Raw genomic sequence first — 26,681 nt, 5'->3', positions numbered from 1 at the left:
AAATCAAATCAAAATTACAATTGGATAATTAACTTAGATTTCCTTCGTGTTAGAACAATAATAATAATAAAAACAATAATAATAATAATAATAATAATAATAATAATAATAATAATAATAATAATCAATAGTTTGTTATTAAAGTAAAGAGGTAAAAGTATCTACAGTGACCCACATGACGTCATCAGTACTGCACAATACGTATCGTCCAAATTCAACTGAGAGGAGCAGTAGGGAGACCTGGGAGAACTTCACTTTAAACTCTGCCACGTCTTCACACTGCTCTAATTTTATTATTTTGGTGAAAGTGAGAGAGTAATACATCATCACAGGTGAATTATGAGTTACATACTTTTAAATATAAGTAGTTTTTTTTTTTAGTGAAAGTTGGGTACACATATATAGTTATATACAAGAAGGTAAATTTTCATTCGTTACTATTATACGAAATTGAAACTATGTTTTCCGATGGTTATTATGTTTTATGAATTAATTTGACCTACATTTCTGGTGCAAACCAATAACTTCTGAGATAAGCCCCCTTCTACCATCTCAAAATCTAGGTAGAGATTTGCTATAAAAATCAAGATAAGAAGTGTTCAAAACACATCAAAACCATTGGAAACAAGTTTTGAATATTGCCTAACCTAACCTAACCAAACCAGGGAGAGCTCCACCCTCATTCAATGTTCTGTGTGTGTACCGCTACTTATGATCGTATATAATAAAACGCTAAACATTGCGTTCGCTTAAATGTAATTTGTGCCGGAAATGCCATTGAAGAAAAGTGTCTTAGAATTGTCAAAATTACCGATTGTAACTATAAAATTCCTTAGATTTGTTTAGTGGCAACAAGTGAAGTAATACCTTACAGAATACAGTATAATGTTAACCTGTTAATATGGAAGACTTCATAGCCGCTTCCCCCAGTCTCGGTAACAGTAAGCTCGCCCACAGCAGGTGTTCAGTTATGTTAGGTTATGTTATGGTTGGTTTAGTTTAAGGTTAGGTTAGGCTAAGGTTACATTAGGTGAGGTGGTATTATTATTGTTTCGTTCATCCACCGAATTTTAAATGGAGGTTGGGTTGGATTAGGTTAGGTTCGGTTAGTCTGAAAGAAGGCCATCTTAATTAATTGGCAGTTTCTGAGAACAGCACTACCACCTGAAGTTAGAACATAAGAATGGAGGAAACTGCAGCAGGTCTATTGGCCCATACTGGGCAGTCCCATTTACACCCAACCCCTATTGCTCATATAAGCATCCAACCTATGTTTGAAGCTATTCAGCGTATTCGAGCTAATGATGATATTTGGTAACTTGTTCCACTCGTCCACTACTCTATTTCCAAACCAATGTTTACATATTTCGCGCCTAAATCTAAATTTGTCTAATTTAAAACCATTGTTACGAGTTCGCTCCTGGTTGGATAGTTTGAGTACCTTTGTAATGCCCCCTTTGTTCAGCCCTGACTTCCATTTATACACCTCGATCATATCGCCCCTCACTCGACGTCTCTCGAGGGAGTGCAAATTAAGAAGCTTTAACCTGTCTCTGTACTCAAGGTTCCTAATGCCCGGGATTAGTCTCATCATTCTCCTCTGAATTCTTCCAAGGATTCTATATCCATTCTGTTTGATTTCAATAATTTTGTCCAGATATTCTTATCTTTGTAGTAAGTATTTTAAGAGGCGACTATTTCTCATTAATTTGTGGATTATACTATGTAAATTAGCTATTGATTATGATAGAAACACCATCAAATTATAATAGAATATGAGTATGATCACCCCAGAGCAAATATTACACAGCATGATGCAACTGTCAGCCAGGTGATTACTGTACTGTAGTGTGAACAACATCAAGCACCTCATCTGTATCTCTAAAGTACTGTTCTGTACCTGTATATTCAGACTGGGAATACAATAGTACTTGTTTGTAGTGTAAATCATGTTAATTTGTAATTTTCAGGGGAATGAGGTGATACAATTTATTCAGAGTTGCTTGTGTGTTGTGTAGTAGATTTACCGTACCTTATTATTGTTGATAATGTTAGAAGAGTACAGACACTCCCTGGGTATGGATTTCTGACTACAGATACTGTTTCCGGTACTGCACTCTACCATAAGTCTTATTAAAATGAGTGCCAATAGAAATGAAGGTCAAAATCGTTCATAACACATCGCAAACCATCAGAAAAAAAAACATAGTCTGTTTAAGTACAAGGATGACCAAAACTTTAAATTTACCCAATATAGCCTATCTCGAATCTAAACATCCAAATACTTATGGTATTTATCGTAAAATTTTACCCATTAATTAATATAAATGATGATACAGTATATCCCAGTGGTTCATTAGTGAATCATCAAAACAATAACAGCACTATGTTGTCATGTTTAGCTAGCATCAGGCATTATCAAAACAAAGTCCAGACAACGTCATCAATTTTAAATTTACTCGTATCTCCATCTAGTACTGATATACTCTGTAAATACACTGAAAAAAAGAAGAGAAAGTCTACTAGGTAAGAGTACATGACAGCTGAGCTGGTAGAACATTGGAGTTTTTTATGTCCAAAACAATATGAGAATGGAGGAAACTGCAGCAATCCTTTTAGCCCATACTGGGCACGGGCAGTCCCATTTACACCCAACCCCTATCGCTCATATATCCATCCATCCATCCATTCTATGTGACCATAAAAAAACCCTTAAAATTTACCTGAACGTGAAATTTGGGGTCTGAAGAGGCCATCATTTCTACTACCTACGACTGCAACCCAGCGGTGTTTGAAACTAGTGACGTCATTGCAAATGGCGGCTCTGTTTCTAGAGAAATAAACTTATCTCGACTATTGTAGCAGGGCTTTAAAATTTTATTACAAATTATACATACCGAATCACTCTACGAACGTGGCAGAGTGTATTTTTTGCGTTTGCCCAAAACCGTCAACTCGTCTTTTCTTGGTCCAGTTTGTCAGATTGGATAACACTGTAAATGATGCAGATTTTTGTTGTTGTTGTGTTTGACTACATGTACAGAGTATATGTAATTTTCTTCATTTTTTCTATTAAGTTACATTGACACTGAATTAAGTGATCTGGACAGTCTTCACAGCCAGTTACAGAAGGCTTACTGTACATTTTAGGCCTGGCACTCCAAATTCCCCCCCCCCCCATAAAAACCTTGTCTGGCAACCTTCAGGTCCCAGGCTGGATAAATGGTCCCATACTTGTATAGAAATTTTACTGTATATACATTACGTGTACTGTGTGTTTTCAGTGATTACCTATGGAAGGGTTACTCCCGGTTTACAGATAATTTGGCTTACAGATAGCCTCCAGGAATGGAACCCATCCATAGATTAGGGTAGAATTATTTATTTTATTTTTTTTTTTAGGAAACCATGGAAGAACCACTGTCTCCTGATGACGTGTTAGCAGAGCTGGGTGACATTTATCAAAACCAAATGCAAACACCGTTACCGAACTCACTCTCATTAGCAATACGGAAAATGATAGTAGTTGCCAATAATAGTGAAGATGCTGCAGTGAGGTATGTTTCATTTCTCCCAAAATATACTTCTATAGTAATAAAAAACTTGAGATTAAATTATTGGAATGAATTTGGTATCTTTTACTCATCAAATTTAAGCCCTAGTTAAGCCTATTTAAGGGATATATGCATCACAAAGAACTACTGTATGTAGATCTCAAATAGCCCAACAAGTGAGGGTGAGAAAACCATTCAGCTGTCATCTTTTTATGACTGAGGAAAATAAAACATGTACCAAAAAATACTTGACCTCAAGGACTCCTAGGAAATGAAATAGTCATTATAAAATTTATAAACAGATGGTAAAACATTTAGTAATTAACATTTTACAGACATTAATAGTCAAGTACAGTATTTTTCATGCATTTGGAAACTTATTGAGTAGGCAAAGGGCTCCAAGTGAGAGTAACAATACAAGAAAAAATATACTGTGAGATAGGTGTGTAGGAAATAAAAAATGGAATAAATAATTCAGTAAATAAATGCAAAAGAAAATACAAGTGAAAGTAAATGAACATTTTATTGGTGAATAGCATCTGTTTTTTTTCTCTCCAGCCAATATATGGCCACTGTACATGGTTAGCCACCACTTGCTTGCCACACACAACTATCCACCACATGGCAACCACACATAGCTAACCACTATATGGCTGCTCCTTACACCTAGCCACTATGTGACCTTCATACACAACTACAATACCAATAATTATCATATAGATGCCACACACAGCTAAAAGCTTAGTGGCTGCCACACAGCTAGCCAAGTCACCACATAAATTATTCAGAACCATAATAACAAATTCTCTGTGAATTTGAATAAGTCATCTGGGTGTGCTTGTATGGGCTGGTTCATGCTTGTGGAGAGGACATGATTCAAATGATGTATTATGGACATATGTGTGGTATCTCAGGCAAAATTTGTGAAGACCCGTTTCTCAAGGCAGTTAGGTAGATAAGCTTCTTATTCCTTTGTATGCTAGTCCTTTTAACAATATATATGATAAACTAGGTTGAAGGCAAGACAACCATTATCTCATACCTGAATCTCCCCCATTACCCCTCCCACCACCCCAGTTTTTTGTGTGGGGGAGTATGCTGTCCATGAGAAAGGGGTTGGCAGTAAATCAGTAATTTACTGAAGTTGTGGGCACACATGAGGTGCATTGGTTTAAAAGACAGATTGCAGGATGTTGCTAACCTTTAAATGTGCTGTATGTGCAAATACTGTGCTTTACAGTACTGTAATCGTGCAGCCCTAGCGAGTTTGGAGAAGCATGACTTAGGGGATGTGGTATACAGTACAGTATACAGGTATGTAAACTGTGTTAATGAATTCTGCTGCACTGGTGACATGATCAGTGCCGAAGTTGCAAGAGTTAGAAGCGGCTGGAAAAGTGTAGGGGGCTGAAATAGCAAGTTGAAATAATGGTGAGATGGATGTGTAACTTGATGTTGAGAGATGGGAAATTCTTTTTCAGGGTTAAGAAGGTGTCTGGGTATTTCGAGCATTGGGAAGGCAGGCTGAGAGGGTTGAGGCATTTAGAGAAATTGAAGGAGACAATTGGCTCAAGAGATGAATGAGTTTAAATTCTGTAAGGAAGGAGAGCCAGGAGTCAAATTCAGATTTGCCCTGCATGGGTCTTGTTTATTGGGTAACCCCTTGCATTCTGTGTAATGCCCAACAGGAAAACATGCAGAGTTCATGATTGCATTTTTTTATTCATGAGATTAAGGATGCAAGTGCTTGAAGGACCTTGGATTTTTTGGCAAGTTATATATAGGCCAAGAGTGACATTGGGAGAGGTTATTAGAAATGGTCTCAAAGAAAAAAAAATGGATGATAGAGGCTGCAAGGGACCTTATCACTTGAAGAACTGCCATTAGATAATCACGGCTAACCCACACAAGCTTAGAAACCGGCTGTAAAATGGTGATAGTGAGGTTGAACCTAACACTAGTACTTGGGCAAATGACTTGGATATCTTGACTTTCATTGTACAGTAGTATATCCTTGAAGTCTTCACTATAAAAGGCTTGGGAATCAACTACAACCTGGTTTGACTGATCCCTCAAGGAACAGACAATTGAAATAGACTGTGTGGTACAGGATTTTAAAAAGGTTAAGCTTTGATACTACGGGTGTTTTCAGGTGTGTAAATGAGATGTCAGAAATTAAGCATTGATCTTGAAATTCTATTTTGTGAGCTAAGCTGGGGTTAGGCAGCTAGGATCATCTCCTTCTATTCATTGAGGTGGCTGAGTGGGTTGGCTTCTTAACTGGGACCAGCAGGGTTGGAAGGTGCCACTCTGTTCCTGCTTGATGTGAAGCAGTACTTTGTATTCTATAAACAAGCACTTCATAATTTTTTTGTAATTTTCTTTTACATTACAGTATTGTAATATATATCTGATGCTGTACTAAAACCTACTCTATCAGAATTGATCTGGTCTTAAATGTTTCAAATTTGAAGGATTTCACCCTACAATACTGTACAGGTACTTGGAAATAATATCTGAATATAAAATATTTAAACCCACAGATTAAATAAGTTTGCAGAGTTAAAGAAAAGGGAGAAGAAAGTACAAATAGTGATAGCTAATGTTCCTAAGGGAATTCTTCCTGACGGGTACACTGCTGATCTTCATGACATGAAGGTGTTCACAAGGGGCCCTGATGATCTTGTCTACAGCAAACATCAAGATATTCGTGAAATGGTAATATAATTTGTATTTTTTATTCTGCATGTTGCGGAGTGGCTATAATCAAGAGCTGATATTTATTCTCTTATGTGTGTAACCGATGCTCCTCTGATGCTTCCTATCCACAACACAGTCCCCTGTTGCTTCATAAAACCCAACCTCACCCTTCACCATTGTTTATATATATGTTCCAGTATAGCACTTGACCCCATACACTCTGATCCTGCAGGCACACTCGTGCTTCCTGGTGTTCCATCTTACTCCACACTTCATCCATCCACCTCTTCCTTGGCTGTTCTCTCGCTCTTTCCTACTACCTTACCAAATGAAATGTTCTTTCCATTAATCTTTTATTCTACATTCTTGCAATACAGTGAGTTCTGCTATAACGCGTGTTTTGATAACGCGAATTTGCTCTAACGCGATTTATGAATTAGGAACGATATTTGTATAACGCGAATGCTTGTTTGATATAACGCGATTTTTGCTTACTATTTCTCCAATTTTGTGGTACAGTGGGGTATGCTATAACGAATCTAATTGGTTCTAGAACCTTGTTCGTTATAGCATTCGTTCGTTATAGGATTAATCCGTTCCAGGCCCCCAAATACAACCACTTAACACTGAAAAATATAATATAAAATTGTAAAAATTGTAAAAAAGTGCATAAATATGCATCTAAACCCCTGAAATAAAGAATATCATTAATATTTGTAATAAAAAACAATAAATTAGAAGAAAAAAAAATTAAATAATGTTCGTTGTAGGAGTTTCGTTCGTTATAGCATTCTCAATTTTATAGGTAAAACCGTTCGTTATAGGAATATTCGTAGTAGGATCCGTTCGTTATAGCATACCCCACTGTATTAACTGTGAATATAGTAAAGAAGAATATCAACAAGAAGCGTTCTGGTGATAGAATTCCCGGTGATGATCGTAAAAGAAAGGATATAACACTTGAAGAGAAGCTCGATTTTATCAACCTCAAAATCACCCTTCTCCCCCATCAAGTAAAGTGTTACATTTACTGTATGATTTCATTATTAGATATTAATGTAACATTTATTTAGACTGTGCTATCCTTTGTGTTAGGCTAACTACTAAATTTTTTCGATTTCGAGTAATCTGCACCTAACCCTATTTTCTCCATAAGCCCTGTTATTTCTATTACGCGATTTTCTATAACACGATATTTTACAAGAACACAATTATCGCGTTATAGCAGAACTACCTGTATGTCTATTCCACCATAACAGATCTTGATCACCTTTCTTAAACTATTTTTTATAATCCAAAGTCTTCCTGGCAAATTATGGAGTAAGTATGATGACATTTGAATAATAATTTATTGAAACAGCTTCCAAGAGACCAAGTTACAAGCCCAAACAGCAGTATTTTACACATATAATACTTTTATTCCCTGTTAACCGCTTAGGTTTAGGACCGTGCAACTCCCTCGTTTTTGTTGACAAAACAGGTCTGTGATTAATTTTTTCTCAATACAAATTAGACTGAGTATGTTAATTTTTTCTCCAGAATTCTCATACATTTGGGTATTTCACCTGCGACTCAGACACATCACCTAACACCATCATGCCATGTTAACAGAAAATTTTGAAATCTGATAGATTTGAGGGATATTTTGAGGCCATGTTATATTGGGGGGAGGGGGGGGGGTTATTGTACAGTATTTTTAATCCTTTTATTGCAAGAGGCCAAAAGAAATTAATTTTATCTTTGTGCAGTACTTTTCAAAACATAAGACTTGTTAATGCTTAAGTCTTTAACCCCTGGGCTTAGGGCTTTGGTCAGCACCCTCCCCCATGCAGGTACAGTATATTTGGGAACAAATAAAAAGCAATTCTAGTTTTACAAACTGGCCATGCATTACAGTATATGAACAGAAAATAAATACTGTATATGTCTTTACTACATGTTGGCAACACTGGCTAGGAATAGTTGAGAATGTTCATGAAGTGGCGTGTGTGACACAGTAGTATCGAGGTTACCAACACTAATTTGTAGGCAGTATGTAGTACAGTATCTTGTGTTATTATACTCTTACCACTCCAGAGTGATTGGATATTAAAGTACAGTATGCTGTACTGTTAAAGAGGGATTTACAGAACTGTCCATTTATTAGTATAGATTTTGTATAAAGTTTACATCATCATATATTAGTTATACATTTATAAATAAATTACTTGAGTTTGAAACTTTAAGATAATTTTCCTTCGTTTAAAACTAAACAGGTTGAAGAGTTTAGTTGGGCGGGTAAAAAACTCGCTTAGTATCATAACAGTGCCCTATAGTGAATCCCTTTATGCGATGCTATATTATGAAGCTAGCTTGAGGTGTAGTTTATTGCTTAAAAGTGTGATTGTCAATCTTAATAGAAAGTGTTCAATAAATAGTGTAATCATTAAGAAGTGTCATAATTCATCTCTCTCTTTATTAAGTAAAATTTATTTAAATGAACTAAGTGAAAATATCCTATTGAGTGATTAATAACCAAATAAACATTGAGTATTAACCTGACAGTATAAATCATAAATGCTTTCATGTTATGTATGGGGTAGTTACTGTTGGCCTCCTTCATACAAGTCTCCCTACCCCCTGACCACAAAGGGAGAGGGGGCTAATCGTGCACCCTCCTTTCCCCTCACATGCCTCATGCCTCCCTCCTCTCTCTTTCTCTCTCGACTATATAGAACAAAGAAAAGAAGACTAAGAGTAAGAAGTAAAGAATAAAACAAATAAATGGTAAAGAGAAATAGAGTAAAGAAATAATATAAAATAAAGGGAAATATACCTTGTTTATTACACCAAGGGCGAGATTGCTACATCACAAAAGCTGGCTCTCATCTAGGCCTGCCCTTTCTATTCAAATAAGCTCGCGAAAGATCAAAACATCACATGATATTACTCGAAGTTCTACAGACACTCATCATATGACATGACCCGAAGCCTAAGGGTTAAAATAATAAATTCCTCTCCGAATATCCTTAGCAGTTCATCAAGCACAGGTCTTGGTTCCTCTGAGGCAACCGAGTTTGTTGAATCAAATGTGTACTGATGTTGTGTGAAGTGTGTTGATTCCCAAGTCCACGTTTCTTCCAATGGTGACAACATTTGCTTGGGCCAGACTCATAATCACACTCACTTGAATCACTTGCATACCACACACATCAGGTTCATCATAGCTGCCCTCTAAGAGATTGGAATCTTTGTATCCAATATATCAACAAAAAAATTCTTGTTTTGGGCTGTTGTCCTTGCAGTGCACAGTTGGTGTGCTCTCCTCCATGACATCATGATGAATATGGGGTGCCAGAATTGAAAAAAAAATCACCTATTCTTATGGCAAACTCAAGAGATGCCAACAGAAAAGATTTACTATATAACCCCCAGCTGCTTGCAAGAGTGTATGGAAATTTTTTCAAGTGTCCCTCCCATATAGGTAACACCTCCAGTGTGCAGAATAAAAATTGTTGTCATGTATATGAGACACCTGCAGTGTAGTATTGATTATGATATTTCTGTTACCTATCAGATTAAAAGTATACAGTGGAAGTTACTAGTTCAGCACCCTTGGGACTGAGCTTTTGCCAAGATAAGGAAGACAACCCAGAACAGACATGTTTAGCTTCCAGTAAGTGAAATAGCATTGCCAAGTCAAACATTGTGCCAAAATTAGATGCAGTGTAAGTAAATCCCTTGCTAATAAGTTTTGGGGACATCACAAATTGGGCACACTGAGCTATATGTTCTAATAAAGTAATATCCAATTTTAATAGAAAATGAAAATTCAACTCTAATCAGTGTGCCACTAAGTTTGGGATCCATTAAGACTTGTTCAAATGACCTATAATAAAATTAAGTTTGAACCCTAAGCTAAATGATGTATCACAAGATTGTGGCTCATTGGACCTGGAACCTTGTTAGGACTAGGGCATATTACCAATGGGTTTAGTTAGAACTAATATCCAATTACTCAGAAAATTTTCATATAATTTATTGTAAAGTAACTAAGGCTTTCTATATACAGTAGGTTCCTCGTTAACGAACTCAATCCGTTCCAGAAGGTCGTTCGTTAACCGAAACGTTCGTTAACCGAAACCATTGTTTCAATGGGTTTTGGTGTTGGTTCCAGCTCAACGAAAATTTCCTAAATTCAACAAAAATGGTAGAAAGTTCACTTACTTTGAGGTGTGTATGTAGAAGGCTCCTGGATGATGATGATGATGATGGGATTTAGAATGGGGGTGGAGGAGAAGGAAGAAGAGAAGGTATTGGGGTGGAAGAGAAGTCACCCCATGGTGCCATTTCACCCATAAAATTTTAGCTCTCTGGTTTAATTCAAGATTATTTTCTTTAAATCAACACTGTACTGCATTATATATTGTCAATATATAAAATATATTTCAAAATGACCAATAATTTGCTTGGAAACACAGAAAAAAAGCGTTTAGTTGAAGAGAGTCTCAAGCAAGATGTTACCTCCAGTGAAAACAGAGAGAGACTGACGCCTGTTTGCTGTGTTAAGAGGCTGGATGCCGCCCATTAAACTAGTCACTTTACCTTCAATTTTGTTCAATAATTGTTAAAATGACTAAAAATTGAATATTAAACTTTTAAAATTATTGAATAGTATAAACTTCTTGATATTTACAAAAATAGTAAGGAATTTAAGCCCTAGAACCGATTAATGTATTGGCGGACTGATACTAAAGCTGGTTGCCCGGTCAGTGCAAGCGAAAACATGTTGAGGTCGGTTAAATTAAGTTGGCAATTTTTTAGTTAACGGGTGAAGATCATATGGAAGAGCAGTTAGTTAATCGAAATTACGTTAACCGAGGTGTTCGTTAAGCGAGGGGTCACTGTACAGTACTGTACAGGGGAATGGGGTGTATTGATGTGGCAAAAGTTCTCTTTACAGTACATATTGGAATTACTGGTGTTCTGGACCATCTAATGCAATATGGTTAAGTGTGTTATACACAAGCTATGAAGAGAAACCTGTAAACTATTGCTTGTAGTTGTTATTAAATTAAGGAACTTCAACTGCTGTGTTTGTTACTCACCGTACACTGAGTCTGAGTTTCTATAATATAAAATATGCTGTATTAATATATATGTATTCCTTCCGGTATAAATATAACCACTCCTCGACTTACGTCGGGGTTAGGGATCCAAATCCAGGTCGTAAGTCGAATTGGTCATAAGTCGAAAATGCTAAGATAATACATAGAAAGTCTAAAATGGGTGTCTCTTTTTCTTCTCGGCACCACAGAACTCTCACTTTTAAGCATGCCAGCCATTTTAAAGGGAATTACAAACAAAAATTTTGTCAGTACACAGCGCAATCACTAACGTCGGGATTCGAAAATACTTAATTTGAAAAAATTTTGGTACGACTGGGGCGGTCGTATGTCCGGGTGGTCATAAGTCGAGGAGTGGCTGTACTCGTCTTTTTAGTTTTAGTACTTTGAATAATGAAGTTACTTCATCTCTCTTAGATTCCTCGTGGTGTCACTATCATGCAACTGAACGGTAGAGTTTCACAGTTTGATGTGGTGATTCATGGAAACAAGAAATTTAGCGGTGGAATTGGGGATGAAGATGAATGTCAACCAGAAAATAATGATAAATGGAGAGAATATTGTCTTGGAAATCCAGACACTGCTATTAAGGTGGTCTGCATGAAAAAGCTCAATGGAGAAGCAGCACATTTCAGTGGGAGGTATGTAGTGTACTGTACTTTTGTATTCCTTTGAAAAGGTATCAAAATTTGGTGCTGGGAATGGTAGCAATCATAAGCATCAGTAATCCCAACACTTCAAAGAATCAAGAGTGTTGTACTGTATTTACTTGAATGACAGATTTAATTTTTGGGATATTGTATTTCAAAAGGCATACAGTATGACCTCTTTTATCTAAAATGGTTGGGACCATGGGTGTTTCAGATATAGGATTTTTATTGGGTAATTCATTTTGCATAATTTACAGTAATGCAGTAAACTCTTTGTTATCCAGTATAGTACTTGAGATCCTGGCAACCATAAAAAAAAAACAATCACCACTCCATAATTCTCATAGAAAACTGAGTGTGCTCTGGATTTCAAACTTGGGTGTGCTGAATAAATGGTTATCCAGAGTACCGAGTTAAGTGCCTCTGACAATGTTTATGAGCTATCACAGTTTACTTGCACAGCCCCACATTTTTCTTATGGTTTGTTCCTTAACTTTTGTAATAAATGCTCTCAAACTTTTGAAAATGTCTCTGACACACAATTCGTCAGCATAAAACAATTGCCAGGGCAGTCCAATGCCTTTAACACCATAATAAACAGAAGGGGGACTTAAAACAGACCCTTGATGGACCCTTACTTCCACCTCAGGTTTTTTTTGCCTTCTCCACCATTTATTCTCTTAGAGGTTCTTAAGCCCAGTCAGTACCATAATTACTCAACCAAGACAATCCTGGACTTCTTTCTCAATGCCAACTACTACTCATTTGGCACCCTGTCTCATTCCTTTTATAATTTTACAAATACAAAGCACAACTTCCTCTTTTTCTCTAGTTATTGCCTCTGTAGTGCCTCTGCCTTGCATGAACCCAAACTGCATTCCATCAATGCTCAGTCTTTCCTCTATCAATTTCTCAAATATATTTCCACATCTTTAGCTGGAACAAAACATTCCATAATAATTGCAGTAGGGAGTGTGGTAGCAAAGGAAACACAAGAGGATGTTGGAAATTTTACTCTTGTGAGGAAGACTGTAAGGTTGAAATATACATCAAGAGTAAACTTTCCAAGTTACCAAATATCACCATTAAGTCGAATACGCTGGATAGCTTCAAACATAGGTTGGATGGATGTATGAGCAATAGGGGTTGGGTGTAAATGGGACTACCCAGTATAGGCCAATAGGCCCACTGCAGTTTCCTCCATTCTTGCGTTCTTATGTTCAGTGTCTGCCAATGTTTCCTTTGCTACCACACTCCTATCTGTCCAAATGAGTCATAACCACCCCAACATTGTGTTAGGCTTTCAAAATTTTTTTGCAATTTCCTGAGCGAGCTACCAGCAGTTTTTCCATTTTTTGGGGGGGTCAATCACTTTCTTCGCCCATCCTTAGGCCTGGATCCTGGACTGGCTCTGCTGCTTCTAGGCTGTTCCTGTCCCATTCAGCAGGTGGTTTGCCACCAATTCTCATTTTCCTTATTATTCTTTCAATAATTGCTTTTATCCATTTCTCATTCATTTGTTGTTTTCCCATTCTCATCTTTTGTGTGTATGCAGACTTTAGGTTAAATATGGCAATACCTGTTGTATGTTAACTTTTTTATTTCTGTGCATTCAATTTAGTTTCATTGGTCGGATTCTTTTTAAATTTATGAGAAATGTTGTATAGGAAAATGTAAATCAAATGGACCTTCGAAGATTTTAGGTGTTATATTTCCAGGGTTATGGACCTTTGAAGATATTAGTTGTTATATTTCCTGGGTTATGCTACCCTTCAGATTTATTTAATGCCAGTTGTATGCATATCATGCTCATTGAGGCTTAGTATATGTTGGTTATTTTGTCTGAAATTCCCATTTTTATACTGTATGAATATTGAGGTATTGCTTGTCCTTCCCATATTTTTTGCTGGTGCAGACAGCATTTCACAGCTACTTCATTTTTTATTCTGGCTAAACTAGCTTTCAAAATTGCTGATCTAATGTTTCAAATGCTCCATAAGTCATCACCACTAAAGTGCTGCGATGTTTGCTTACTGGTGAGAATAAAGTCATTCTACTTTCTAAAATCTGGAAAAAGGCAAATACTATACGTATGTTTGTGATGAAAAATTTGTGTTAAATACTGTATGCATTTTGTAAATTTCTCCTCAGATTAACTTCAATGTTATTATGTATCTATATTCCAGGTATATTGATGGACGGTTTTATTTATTTGTTGGAAGCAAGAATGTTCATATGTTGATTAGAGACTGCATGGACATAGAGAAATATGAGGGAAGCAGATATGGCGTGGCTAAGGTCAGTGCTAGGATGGCGTTGACTTCATCATTTCATCCTTTTTTTCTTTTAATGTCTCTTGGTTTGATGTATCCTTCCCCCTCCTAGTCCAGGAGTGTGGGGCAGTAACTCATCTTGTTGTATTTTGAGAGAGAGAGAGGGAGAGTGTAAATAGCAAGCAGAAAGATAGCACAACTTCATGATGGTGAGAGTAGGTGCCTGGGTTGGTGTACCTCACAATGCACAGACAAACCAAGTACTGTATCATCTACATACTTTCCCTCATAGTGGAAGGGTGGCTAGGAGGCAGTGTGGGGCTATATTTTGTTGTTTGCTGAATAATTTTTGATGGCATAAATTATTTTATTTGCAGATTATAGCCAGAGCAGTCTGTAGTGTCCTGAATGATTTGGAGAAGAAGAAGCAACATCTTGTGTTCAGTCTTCTTCACCACACTAAGAGTACTGCATTCTGTGAAATTCTTCAGCCAGAACACCAGCACCTAGTAAACATCAGCCATCTTTCAGAACCTCAACTTAATGTTATCTCGTTTACATCCACTGCATCTTATGATGGTGAAGTGAGAAGCCTCACTGCTATGCCTCCTCACCATGCCCTGGACTTAGCAGCTGTTCTTGGATTTCAGTCTAACACTTACAAAATCATACCTAGAGATGAAGTGTTGACCCACAAAGATATGGTAATATTATGTGATAAAGCAAGTTGAAGTTAAAAGTGATCAGTGGCAGATACAGTACAAGGGCAAGTAGATAATACCCCTCCCTTAAATTAATTTTTTTCTAATTATGAATAAGGGAAATTTTGGGTTCACATACCTTATTAAATTAAATCAGTATTAGCTGTGTCGGATATAAAAGATTATACAGTTACTCCCCGACTTACGACCGCCTGGACATACGACCGCCTCAGTCGTACCAAAATTTTGTCAAATTACGTATTTTCGAATCCCAACGTCAGTCATTGCGCTGTGTACTGACAAAATTTTCGTTTGTAATTCACTTTAAAATGGCTGACAAGCTTAAAAGTGAGAGTTTTGTGGTGCTGAGAAGAAAAAGAGACATGCATTTTAGATTTTCTATGTATTATTTAAGCATTTTCGACTTGACCTGGATTTGGGTCCCTAACCCCGTCGTAAGTCGGGGAGCAGCTGTATATGGTATGATATTAGCTTTTCCATATGAAATGTAGATATTTCTTGCGTGCATGTTTAAGCAAGCTCCTTTCATTAGTACGCTCAGTTTTTTTGGTGCTGTAGACATTCATATGTGGCTGTAGGACTGATTTGCTATTACAGCAGGGTCCAACGATGTTCGCTGTATACTAAATCGCGATACAGGTATATAATTACATGTAATCAATGGGGAAAATAGGGTGAGTAAACTTGACTTAACGAGTCAAGTTTAGTCACTAACCAAAACACCAATGAACACTAGACTCGGGAGCAACAAGCTATTTCAATATCAATATCAAGGAACACAAGACTCACCAGCTAACGCACCATCCTGGGAACACCAGACTCGGCAGTAGACGCCACACTGCCACACTCACTTAACAATCCCACACCTACAGAAACGAACACCAAAAATATTATTTACAGTATTAAATATTTTCCATTAAGCTTTCCATTATCTTCACTTCACTTTTCACGTCACTAGCAACCCATTTACATTCACCTTAGAAGTCGTAATCTGCAGCAGAGTCGGCTGCTTTCTCGTCACTCACTCAGAAAGACTGAGTGGGCGACCGTGAATGCGCAGGTGAGCAGCCACGGTGGTGCCTCTGATGAGCAAATAATGCATTTGTTTGCCATGGCAGTACATTTGTAGTATTTCCTGCCCGATTTCCCTCGCGAAATAATTTTGGTAGTCGCGATATAAAATTTTTTTTATAAAAAATCACGATATATCCCCACCCTACTGTATACGGTATAGACATATGATAATCTCCAGTAGTTGACTGCATTTATACCTTTTCAGTCTCCATAGACCTAACCTTTGAATGAATTACCTTCAGTAGATGTTAAACTAAATAGTGGTATGCATAATAATTATTATTATAATACAAAAGAATCAAATAAACAAATGAAAATAATATAACACAGTTCAGTAATAAGTTAAAATTTAGTTTACCTAGATTTAAGATGATGAAAAGTAGAGATAACAGTAACAATGAAGTAATCTCTGCAAACTGCCAGCAATTGCCATTATACAGTGATATTCCCATTAGCCAGAACAATTAGTGCAGAGCACTTCATGGATGAGAGATTTCCAGGTATCCAGACAACTTTCTCAAACCAGGAAAAATCCCTTATCCTCGGAATTTTTTCTGGTTACCCGTACTGTACTGGGAAAAGTTTCCGAGATTCTGAACTACGTATCTTACACAGACAGACACTGGCCCACATCCCCAAAATGTTTCTGGGTGTTGGGGTAAGTTTTTCAGGAGTCTGGGGATATAAACATAACTTTCTTCACTTATTTTTTAACTCCGTTACATTCATACGCAATCCTACATACAGGATGTGCCCCCAAAAATATATCAGACCAACCATGGTCAGGTCCCAAGAGGTACAGCCTGTAATTAGTAAACAACACACTTAATGTAACTTGAATATCACGAAGTTATGGCATTCCGAATTATCTATATTTATGGTAAAAATATGCAACAATCCACTTGTGTTGGTTTAGGTATTAGTAAGGTGTCATCTGTATAGTATTTACATTCTGTGTTTACCACCCATGTGATGTTAGGTCTTCAATTCAAGGTCTAGGATTGCTTTAGGTAATTAATTACTTAACCACAATTGTCTCAAGAATATTCTGCTAATTAACTTCATATTACCAAATTAACTCCATTTGATTTTATCCCACTGTTCTCATTCTCCCTGATTATTTTGGTCTCATTTACCCTGTTGAGAAGCACTAACCTTGACCAATGGCATAGTGAGTACATTTTGTTGGTTACCTAGTTATGGGCTTACCTAAATATGGAATTTTGAGATTAATCTTTTATTTTTGTGGTGTGAAAGAGTTTTTTTTCCTTCTTACAGATTCGGCAATACTTTGATGATGAGGGTGAAGTATTATATTTCCTCACAGAGAATGAGGATACCATAGGACTTGCAAAAGTCAAATCAGTCTGGTATATTCTCCTCAGGGCATTACGTGAAAAAGCAGTTTACTGTTTCACAACTGCAAAGAAGAAATCTGGCTGGTCTTTGCAAGAGCGTATTAATGCAACTCATAAACGTTTAAGAGAGATTCAGAGATGGTTGAAACTTTCAGATGATTATATACACTTCTGGAGCGTAAGTATTATTATTTAGTTTGTTGTTTTCATATGTATAAAATACTTAAATTGAAGGAAATCATCTCTTATCTCTTCTTCTTAACTCTTAAGTCTAATCATCAATACTTGCTACTGTCTATAAAATAAGATTTTAAACCCAAATGCTAATCATAACATCGGCTTACCATATAGTATTTTGAAATTGTAATGTCAAAATATACTGTAAATTGAACAGCATCCATGGATATTCAAAATTTTCAAATTATTTAAAACCTTTAAGTTTCCATTTGGTTATATTTTGACCTTTTTATTTATTTGTTTTTTATATTTTCATTTTTTATTTTAGAAGCTTTGTGATGGTTTTCTACGGTGGACAGAACAAGAAATTAAATATGCACGTATAGAAGGCTCCTCCATACGACCAAAATTCCCGATATTGTGGAAACAATATCTCTGTGAAACAAAGCAAACAGACAGAAGAGAAGTGAGCTATTGATGTCATGTGACTAGTTACCTCCTATCAGGCTGTATGAAGTAGCCATGAGGCTTACAGCATTAAAAGCCAGGTACCTGATGAGAGAGATTGCAAGAGGTCATGTAGCCTGGAGATCTGCCATCAGGTAATCACAGCTGACCCACACAAGCATGAAAGATGGCATTACTGTACTGTAAAGTTGATGACCATTCGACTTTGCTACAGTTTGAGAATCCCTTATCCAAAATCCTTGGTGCCAGGTGTTAAGGATTTCGGAATTTTTCGGATTTCAGAATGGTTACAAGTCACCGACCCACATTGGGGCCTGGGAGACGAAAATGTAATAATAATAATAATTCATAGGTCTAGGTCGTGTTTCTCATTTTTTATCTTTTTTTCATTCTTGTATTTCTTTATTATTATTTATTTTTTATTATTATCATTATTATTTTATTTGTGTATTTTTTATTATAAATTTTATTTACTATGAATTATTATTATTATTATTATTATTATTATTATTATTATTATTATTATTATTATTACAGTCAACCCTCACTTTACGCGGTTAATGTAACCCGCAGGGTCCCGCGGAAAGTGAGGAACGTGTAAAGTGAATAACATAACATATGGGATTAATTGAAATAGAGTCCGGGCCAACCCCCAAACTCCACTTTTTGACGACACAACTATGTTGTAGTAAAAATTTTATCTTAACTTTATGATGGTATGAAAAAACAAGTAATATAGAAGAGGTTAGGTTAGGAAAAATAAAGGTTAACATTGGAAAAATAAAGGTTAGGTTAGGAAAACTAAAAGTTAGGTGGAACACTTACGTTAGTAGAAGAGATGGGTCGGCGTACGGGGATGGAGGCTGGTTCCGAGGCAGAGGGCAGGCTACTGGCCCTCAGGTGAGTCACCATTACTAGGTGCATCACCATCACTGTCACTTACAGTTGTCAGGGCTTCCCTGACAAATCCCTCAAAGTCATCTTCACTGTCACTATCACTGGCTTGGGCTGGCTGTGGTGGGTTGCGGGCGAAGAACTCGGTTATGCTTTTTTGACGGCTGGTGTTTATGTTGTCGTGATACACCGTGATGTAGGGCTCCATAGTCTGCAACAGCTGGGTAGTGAAGATTTCATACCTGTTTGCGTCAGGGTCGTCGGAAAGGAGGAGCTTGGCTTTCTCGATACACTCGATGGCACCCCTAACATTACTATGGGATAAGTGTTGTTCTTCTTGGGATGACGCACCACCTGCCTCTTCACTGACGTCGTCATCATCATGTACCATCTCCTCGGTAGTCACATCAGGTTCCATTATCACCTCCAGGATGTCGTCGTTGGTGGTCTCGGAGAAGCCTGGAACTGTAACAGTCTGCGCAGCTTCTCTGGCAAGGTCCACTGCTACTGCAACATTCTGAACCTCACCAGTCACAGATTGACTCCTCCTCTCACCTGGTATTCCATGCAACACATGTCTCCATGCGTGACGAATTGTAGCAATAGACAGCTGATCCCATGACTCCACCAAGAAGTCCACAGCTTTCTTGATGTTAAATACTCTCCAGAATTGTTTGAACAGTATTTTTTGCTGTGCCAACTGTTGATCCTCATCTTCTTCGCTCTTGCTATCGGTGGTGGTGTCACTCAGGTTACGCAACTCTTCCCTGGTGTTGGTGTAGTCGTTCAGGAGTTTGAATTTTTTCGTAGAGAATGCAGCTTTTACATTACAGATTAACTCTTGGTCCATGGGCTGTAATATAGACATAGTGTTGGGAGGAAGGAAGACCACTTTCACGTTGGGGTGACGATCTAACAGTAGGGGCGAGTGTCCTGGTGCGTTGTCCAGCAGCAACAAAATCTTGAATGGCACATTCTGTCGCTCACAGAATTTCTTTACATCGGGAACAAAACAGTCATCAAACCAGGAGAGGGACAGTGTAGAGAACATCCACGCCTTACGTGCGGTCAGCTAGTGGACATTTGTAGGCGTGCGGCTTGCGTGCTGTGTGGATCACCGATAACTTGAGCTTACAGGTACCGGAGGCATTGGTGGTAAACAGGACGGTGATGCGTTCCTTCTGCATCTTCCGGCCCCGAATCTTGCTGGCATTCTTTACAACGAAGGACTTGGAAGGTAGCTTTTTCCAGAAAAGACCAGATTCGTCCATGTTAAACACCTGGTCGTCACTGTACTGTCCTTCCTCCATAATCTCACGTAAAAACGGAGGAAATTCCCTAGCCGCAGCACTGTCAGCACTCGCTTCTTCACCACCAATGTTTATATTGGTGATCTTGTTCCGGATCTTTAACCTCTGTAACCACCCAGAGGAAGCATTAAAGGGTTTGGGCTCTGTAATTCCCATCTTTCGTGCCACTGCAATGTACAGTTCACGTGCGTACTCCTTAACAGAGCGCGTGTCGACCGCCATGTTCCGTCGCGCTTGACGCACCAAGTACCTCACAAGTAATTTTCTGTCTTGAGAAGCACCTGGCTGTGAAAATACTTGATCATAGAAGCACCTGTAGACTTTGTAATCTTCATGTGCTCCTTTATCTTGGCTGCATCCTTCTTTATTGTTCGAATCGTAGATTCATTCACACCATGCTGGCGCGCCAAATCAACCTGCCTTGTTCCTTTCTCCAACTCTTGGTTGATGGTATACTTCACCTCATAGCTTAAGGAACGTCATGTCTTCTTTGGCTTAGTGCCGCTGGGTCCAGGTAAGGAAAGGTTTCTCTCTGGGGGCGGTGGTCCGGCGGAAGCCATTTTACAGAACAATGGATACACGTTTACACGGTCTGGCGTGGAGGGATGAAACTGGTCAAGGATCGCCTTTCCTCCCTCCCTCCCTCCCCCGGGTGGACACGTCATAATACTTTTAAGCCAATTACAGCTAGCAGCAGAGGGGGGTAGGGATGCATGGCCAATCACAGTCCGATACGTCATATGACGTCAGTGATAATGCAACAAAGACACACACTGCGCAACCTTACCGCGCGGCTTGCCCAGGCGGAGGGAGGAGGGAGAGGCGAGAGCACAGGCAGGCAGGCGGGTGGGGCGAATCTAAAAATAGCGTCGCGCCGGACACTCTCCGCGTAATGGGGTTCACGCACCGCGTAATGTGAGCACGTTAGGTTCTGGCAGGGCACCGCGTTAACGTGGAAACGCGGAATGTGGGACCGCGTAAAGCGAGGGTTGACTGTATTATTATTATTATTATTATTATTATTATTATTATTATTATTATTATTATTATTATTATTACTATTATTACATTTTCGCCCCGAGGCCCTGATGTACGTAGGTCAGTGACATGTGCCCGGGTGGGCTGATCCCTGTATTTAAAAGAAAAGAAATTTTTTGATCCACTAAAAAAACTTTTGGTTTTCGGAATTTCGGATAAGGGGTTGTCAACCTGGAGTACAGGTATTTGGAGACTGAAGGGATGTGATAGTTGTTTCAGGTGATGTAATATTGTTTGATTAATGAAGGATCAAAATGAAGGCTGTGTTGAGTACAGTACAGAATAGTGCAGACAGCTTGAATTACAAGAGCAAAATATATGATTCAGGATTACCGTACAAAGGAAAAGTTACCTCAACAAGACGTCCAGTACAGATGCATATAGGGACTGGGAAAAGTCGTTGGTTGGTGCATCAACAGTTACTGAAGTAATTAATCAAATAAGAATATAACAAATTCCGGGGGTTAGAGATCGGCCACCCCCCCAAACCTCCCACCTACCTTTGATATATGTTGGTTATGAAAGAAAATAAAGCAGACATACAAAGCAAGCATAATAAGCCATAAATAAGCAATGTAAAACATAAATTGAGACTTATTTACCTGTATTGAGGAAGGTAGACATGGTCTGGGGTGGCAAGTTTAAGCCTCTATTAATCTTAGCTGATCCATCACCACTTTTATTATGTCTTATCACATCACATCAAGCTGCCCCGAAGAGGGAGAGCACAACAGGAACTATCACCGAGGTATTTAGGCATGATTGCATAACACACGAAGTCAGACACATGGTAAGTGTAAACAAGAGCACAGAGGTGGGAATGAGTCAGAGACAGTGTGCAGAGCTCTCTCATGGCAAGATTTGCACCACACTACCGCCTGCCAAATTCAAAACAGGTCTGCCCCTCCTCTCCTGGTCGTCAGATCCGGGGTATCAACGAAACTTGTGGGGTATTGCCCCTATATGTAATCGTTGGTTATGTAAATCAGTGGTTATTGGATTGTCAGTTTTTCGGGGTATACCTCTGTGTGTGTGTGTGTGTGTGTGTGTATACAGGTACTCATCGACCTACGACAACCCGAACATACGACCGCCGTGGTCGTATAAAATATTTTGCAAATTACGTATTTTCTAGTCCCGACGTTAGTGATCGCGCTGTGTACTGACAAAATTTTCGTTTGTAATTCCTTTTAAAATGGCTGGCAAGCATAAAAGTGAGAGTTCTCGTGGTGCTGAGAAGAAAAAGATACACCCATTTTAGAATTTCTATGTATTCTTTTCGCAATACAGTAAATAGTATACGAAAATTGGATATTTATCATAAACTGATATAAAAAAAGTGAAAGTAAGAATCCACATTTAGTTTATTTTGATAAAGTTGTTTATATAAAACTGAAAGGGATAATGGACGAGTTGACAGTCGGAATTTTTTTGTAAAATGGCAGGTCAATGGGTAAAGAAAATTTTTAAATTCACTATGGTAATGATATTTTTAAACAAATTGGGCCAAAAAGTGTCAAAAATAAGAGTTAAAGTTGCTAAAAAGTCACGTGACTGCAAAAAGCTCTGTGATTGGTTGTGATGTCACTGGTTGGGGTGAACTTCCCAGCGAGAGACAGCCAGCTGTAGTTGTCCAACCTTCTCGACTGATCGGCTCTGTAAATAAATATTATTAGATAATTGTGCATTACTGTGCAACACAGTTATACTATTTTGAATATATAAATATTACTAAGCACATAAACTAATTCAATTTATATTGGCTGCCCATACAACAAATTTCATAGTATAAACTTTCCAAACAATATTGGTATTATTTTGGTTTTGGTCATCTGGGGAACCTTAAGATTCTAACTATGGGATTAATAGGACACATTATCTCTACAGAATTTCTGTCGCAAAACATTTTTTTTATCGCATAAGAAAATACAGGTCATATGTTAGGTTAGGACTGTTAGGGTATGATGAGTTACGAGGTTAGCTTAATATAATTTGGTAAGGGTGGGGGGGTAGTAACTCAAAACTAGTTATTTCCGATAGAAATGAAAGTCTAAATCGTTTGGTCAACAAGTTAGTAAGTGGTGAAATACAACAAAACTTCTTTGAGCACTCCAAATAGTGAAAGAATGTGTAGGTTTACAGTTAGGGTATTGTACCAGAGGATTATATTAGTGTATTGTACAGCCCCTCAGAAACTATCTTTACTGTGAGAGGGGTTGATGGATTTCATAATGAACACTGCGACTCCCGTTATCTCAGTAGGGTTGTCAAAATATTTCATCCATTGCATCATATTGTAAAGAACAAAAGTGATCAGGCATAGCTTTACCACCGTATGTGTAGAGAAAGAACAGTCGTAGTTTATTGACCATTTTAGAGGTGAGTGGAATTCCCTCAAGGACAAATAAGCACAAATTTTCACTGCAGGGACACTTAAGTGCCTCAGAAGAAACCAAGGAAATACTATGCTTTGAGTGAGTCCAACTGTTAAAATTATTCATCTAGTTGGTGGTTGATTTGTAATACAGTACTGTATATATTATTAGTTACATTGCTTGTGATTAGTTGTCTTCTTCATCATCTGACAGTCCTGAAATTTGGTCCAATGGTTTTACTAAAAGTGATTTTCTAAAAGTAATACAATATTGGCAATAGTAAAGAATGATTGACCCCACAATGAATATAGAAACAACATTGCACTGATGAGGAAGAAGTGATTTTCACATGTATTGTACAGTACCACAATTTTCTCTTAAAACATAAAATCATGAAAATGAATTACATTAAACTCTATAGGACTATTGGCCCTTATTGTACTAGGCAGTGTTGCTTATAACCAGCCTACATCACTCCTATATCTGTATTTTTTAAGTTTGGTAACTTGTTCCACTCATCCAGAAATTTTATTTCCAAACTAATGTTTGCATCATTCCCATCTAAATTTGCTTAATTTCAAACCATTGCTACTCATTTTCTCCTTCAAACACATAGCCCCTCACTCCACATCTCATAAGATAATGTAAATTCAGCCTTCTTAATCTTTCTGTATGCTCAAGATTCCTAATGCTCAGGGTTAACTGTCATCATCTGAATGTACAGTATTCTTGGGAATCTACTTCCATTCTATAGTACAGAGACCAAAACTGTATTGTGTGTCTTACAAGTGCAATATATAGGTAGTGGCAACCTGTGGTGCAATGGTCAGCATGCTCACCTCACAAGTGAGTGAACCTGGATTTGATCTCCAGGCAGGGTGAAACTTATGGGCAAATTTCTTTACACCATTTGCAGTAATTGGGAACCTGGATGTTATTTGATTTGTGGATAGTTTTCCAGGGTAATGGTTAGCCAGTGCAGTTGGTGAGTTGTCCAGTCTTTTTGGATTGTTCCTTGACACTGGATCATACAGCTCGTTAACATAGGGTGTGGTTGTTGTGTAGGTGAGAGCTTATACACATTTAACAAATTCATGCCTTGGTCATCCTGGGGCTGGCCTTGCTTGAACATGAAGGGCAACCATTATATCGATCTAAGATAACATTGGTTCTCCTTTTACTAAACCCCAGTACTTTGTCAGCCATATTTTATACAAAGCATATTGCTTTCAATGTCTTAGATCCCCACTTATCATTACAGTATGTGTACCTTCAAATTCTTACCCACCATTGAATATCTCTACAGTATGTCTGTTGTTCAGCTAACTGTGTACTGTATTCCCATTTCTGTAATTTATCTGAGTCCTCATTGAACTTACTTATTGCCATATTTTTGTGTCATAAGCAAATTTACTTAAGTTGCCATCAGTGCCTATATCAATGTTGCTAACCCTCTGCTACTCCCGGCCATGGTCAGAAATCTCACCCTCGCATTCTTTTGGCACAGGTTGCATTGATAACAAGAATGGTTTATCCATTTAATAAACATTGAGTAGGGCGATCCAGACCCTAATTCCACTGTTAAAAATGCATCTACCAGTCCACAAGGCTAGTGGGAGGAACTTAGGTGGTTGATAAGACCATTTCTGCTTACCGGGGAGGAGGGGGGGGGGTTCTGTGCGAGATAAAGCTGGGAGGGGTCACCCCAGCGTTGGAGTGCTTAGCGATGCAATTTGCATCAAAAGACCATGAGGGAGTTAATTTATAGTTATATACATATATCCCTCCCTATACAAATTTCATAAAATACTGCCTCTTTTTCATTTTATGAAAGCTATCCCCGCTTTTACAAATTTTGTTCCCGGCAAAAATTCAAATTCGCGCCCCCAGGAGTCAGCTGGGGCGGCCACAATCCCTAGCCCTCTCCGTACCAGACTGAGGTGCGAGTTATTTTATGGTTATTTTTCAACTTGTAATTTTGGGTTGGTAAACAACTTTCTTTATATTCTTTTCCACTTACATGCACACAGTCCTACCTGCAGAATGCAAAAAAAAAAAATAAATAATAGGAATAATTCTCATGTCAAAAACATAAAGGGAATAAACATTTCTTTGTGTGATAGTGGGAGGAGGAGCGCTGCTAAGGGTTGGCAGAGGCAGCGTCCCTAGTCAGGCTGCGTTGCTGTGGCGAGGTTTGAGGCTGCGTCTTATGCAAATGGTGGTTGTGTTAAACTTTCATTTAGCGTTTCCTTAATGGTTTTAGCTGCATATCTTTATCTAGATAGTATTTTATATTATTTTTAATGTGTTAGTAAATTACAATAGTTGTGTACTATTTATCGTTAGTTAGGTAGGTTTTTTTGTCTGTGAACCTTCTGTTAGCTATACGAAAATTCACCTTACGAATGGTTTTCAGGAACCTAATCCATTTGTATAGTGAGGGATCCCTGTATAATAAATAATAACAGTCTGAGTACTGAGCCTTGGGGTGTGCCACTTGTAATGTTAACCCCAGTCAGATTTTGTACCATTCATTGAATACATCATCAGGTTACAATGTTAACATAACCACAACATACTTGGTATTCCTCATCTCCCAGTAGTGGTGAGTTTCACTTGCCACAGCCCATAGGAGACTTATCCTAGTACAATACTGTAATACTTTTGAGATTTTAGGCTGTTTATATAAAATCCAATTTGATATCCACAAGATACTATACTGTACTACCAGAACCAAGCATTCTGTATTTATGCATTTATCAGTATGATAACTTTAATAAGATTTAAGTATATATATATATATATATATATATATATATATATACACAGAACTGTATATTTCAGTAATCTCTAGGGAAAGATGAGTTTACCAAGTGCAGTTTTGAGTACAGTATCCATGTTTTATATTTTGTACACTGTTTTACCAACCACAGTATCCAGTTTCAAGTACTGTACCTGTACATGCAGGTTTTCACAGCCCCTG

The 26,681-nt window shown here is 37.8% G+C and overlaps 1 protein-coding gene across 3 annotated transcripts; it reads left to right on the top strand.

The window, feature by feature from the left end:
• Positions 1 to 184: 184 nt before the first annotated feature.
• Positions 185 to 18,401, top strand: LOC121861515. 3 transcript variants are annotated; one of them, XM_042359329.1, is made up of 8 exons: positions 185 to 332; positions 3,403 to 3,557; positions 6,098 to 6,272; positions 11,777 to 12,000; positions 14,196 to 14,307; positions 14,660 to 14,986; positions 17,357 to 17,614; positions 17,942 to 18,401. In XM_042359329.1, exons 2-8 carry the CDS (start codon positions 3,409 to 3,411, stop codon positions 18,089 to 18,091), a joined length of 1,395 nt encoding a protein of 464 aa, XP_042215263.1. In that variant the 5' UTR covers positions 185 to 332; positions 3,403 to 3,408; the 3' UTR covers positions 18,092 to 18,401. The 3 variants fall into 3 exon arrangements, with proteins under 3 accessions (XP_042215263.1, XP_042215272.1, XP_042215282.1); XM_042359348.1 differs by lacking the exon at positions 185 to 332 and adding an exon at positions 4,795 to 4,868 and having other exon boundaries at positions 3,450 to 3,557; XM_042359338.1 differs by lacking the exon at positions 3,403 to 3,557.
• Positions 18,402 to 26,681: the final 8,280 nt, after the last annotated feature.

Source organism: Homarus americanus, unplaced genomic scaffold (assembly GCF_018991925.1).
Source record: "Homarus americanus isolate GMGI-L3 unplaced genomic scaffold, GMGI_Hamer_2.0 scaffold40248, whole genome shotgun sequence".
Lineage (NCBI taxonomy): Eukaryota > Metazoa > Arthropoda > Malacostraca > Decapoda > Nephropidae > Homarus > Homarus americanus.
This window is presented reverse-complemented; position numbering and strand designations above follow the sequence as displayed.

Coding starts and splice junctions, on each gene's coding strand:
- LOC121861515 (XM_042359329.1), top strand. CDS start 3,409: ATGGAAGAACCACTGTCTCCTGATGACGTGTTAGCAGAGCTGGGTGAC. Junction 12,001..14,195: donor GCAGCACATTTCAGTGGGAG/GTATGTAGTGTA, acceptor TCTATATTCCAG/GTATATTGATGGACGGTTTT. Junction 14,308..14,659: donor GCAGATATGGCGTGGCTAAG/GTCAGTGCTAGG, acceptor TTTTATTTGCAG/ATTATAGCCAGAGCAGTCTG.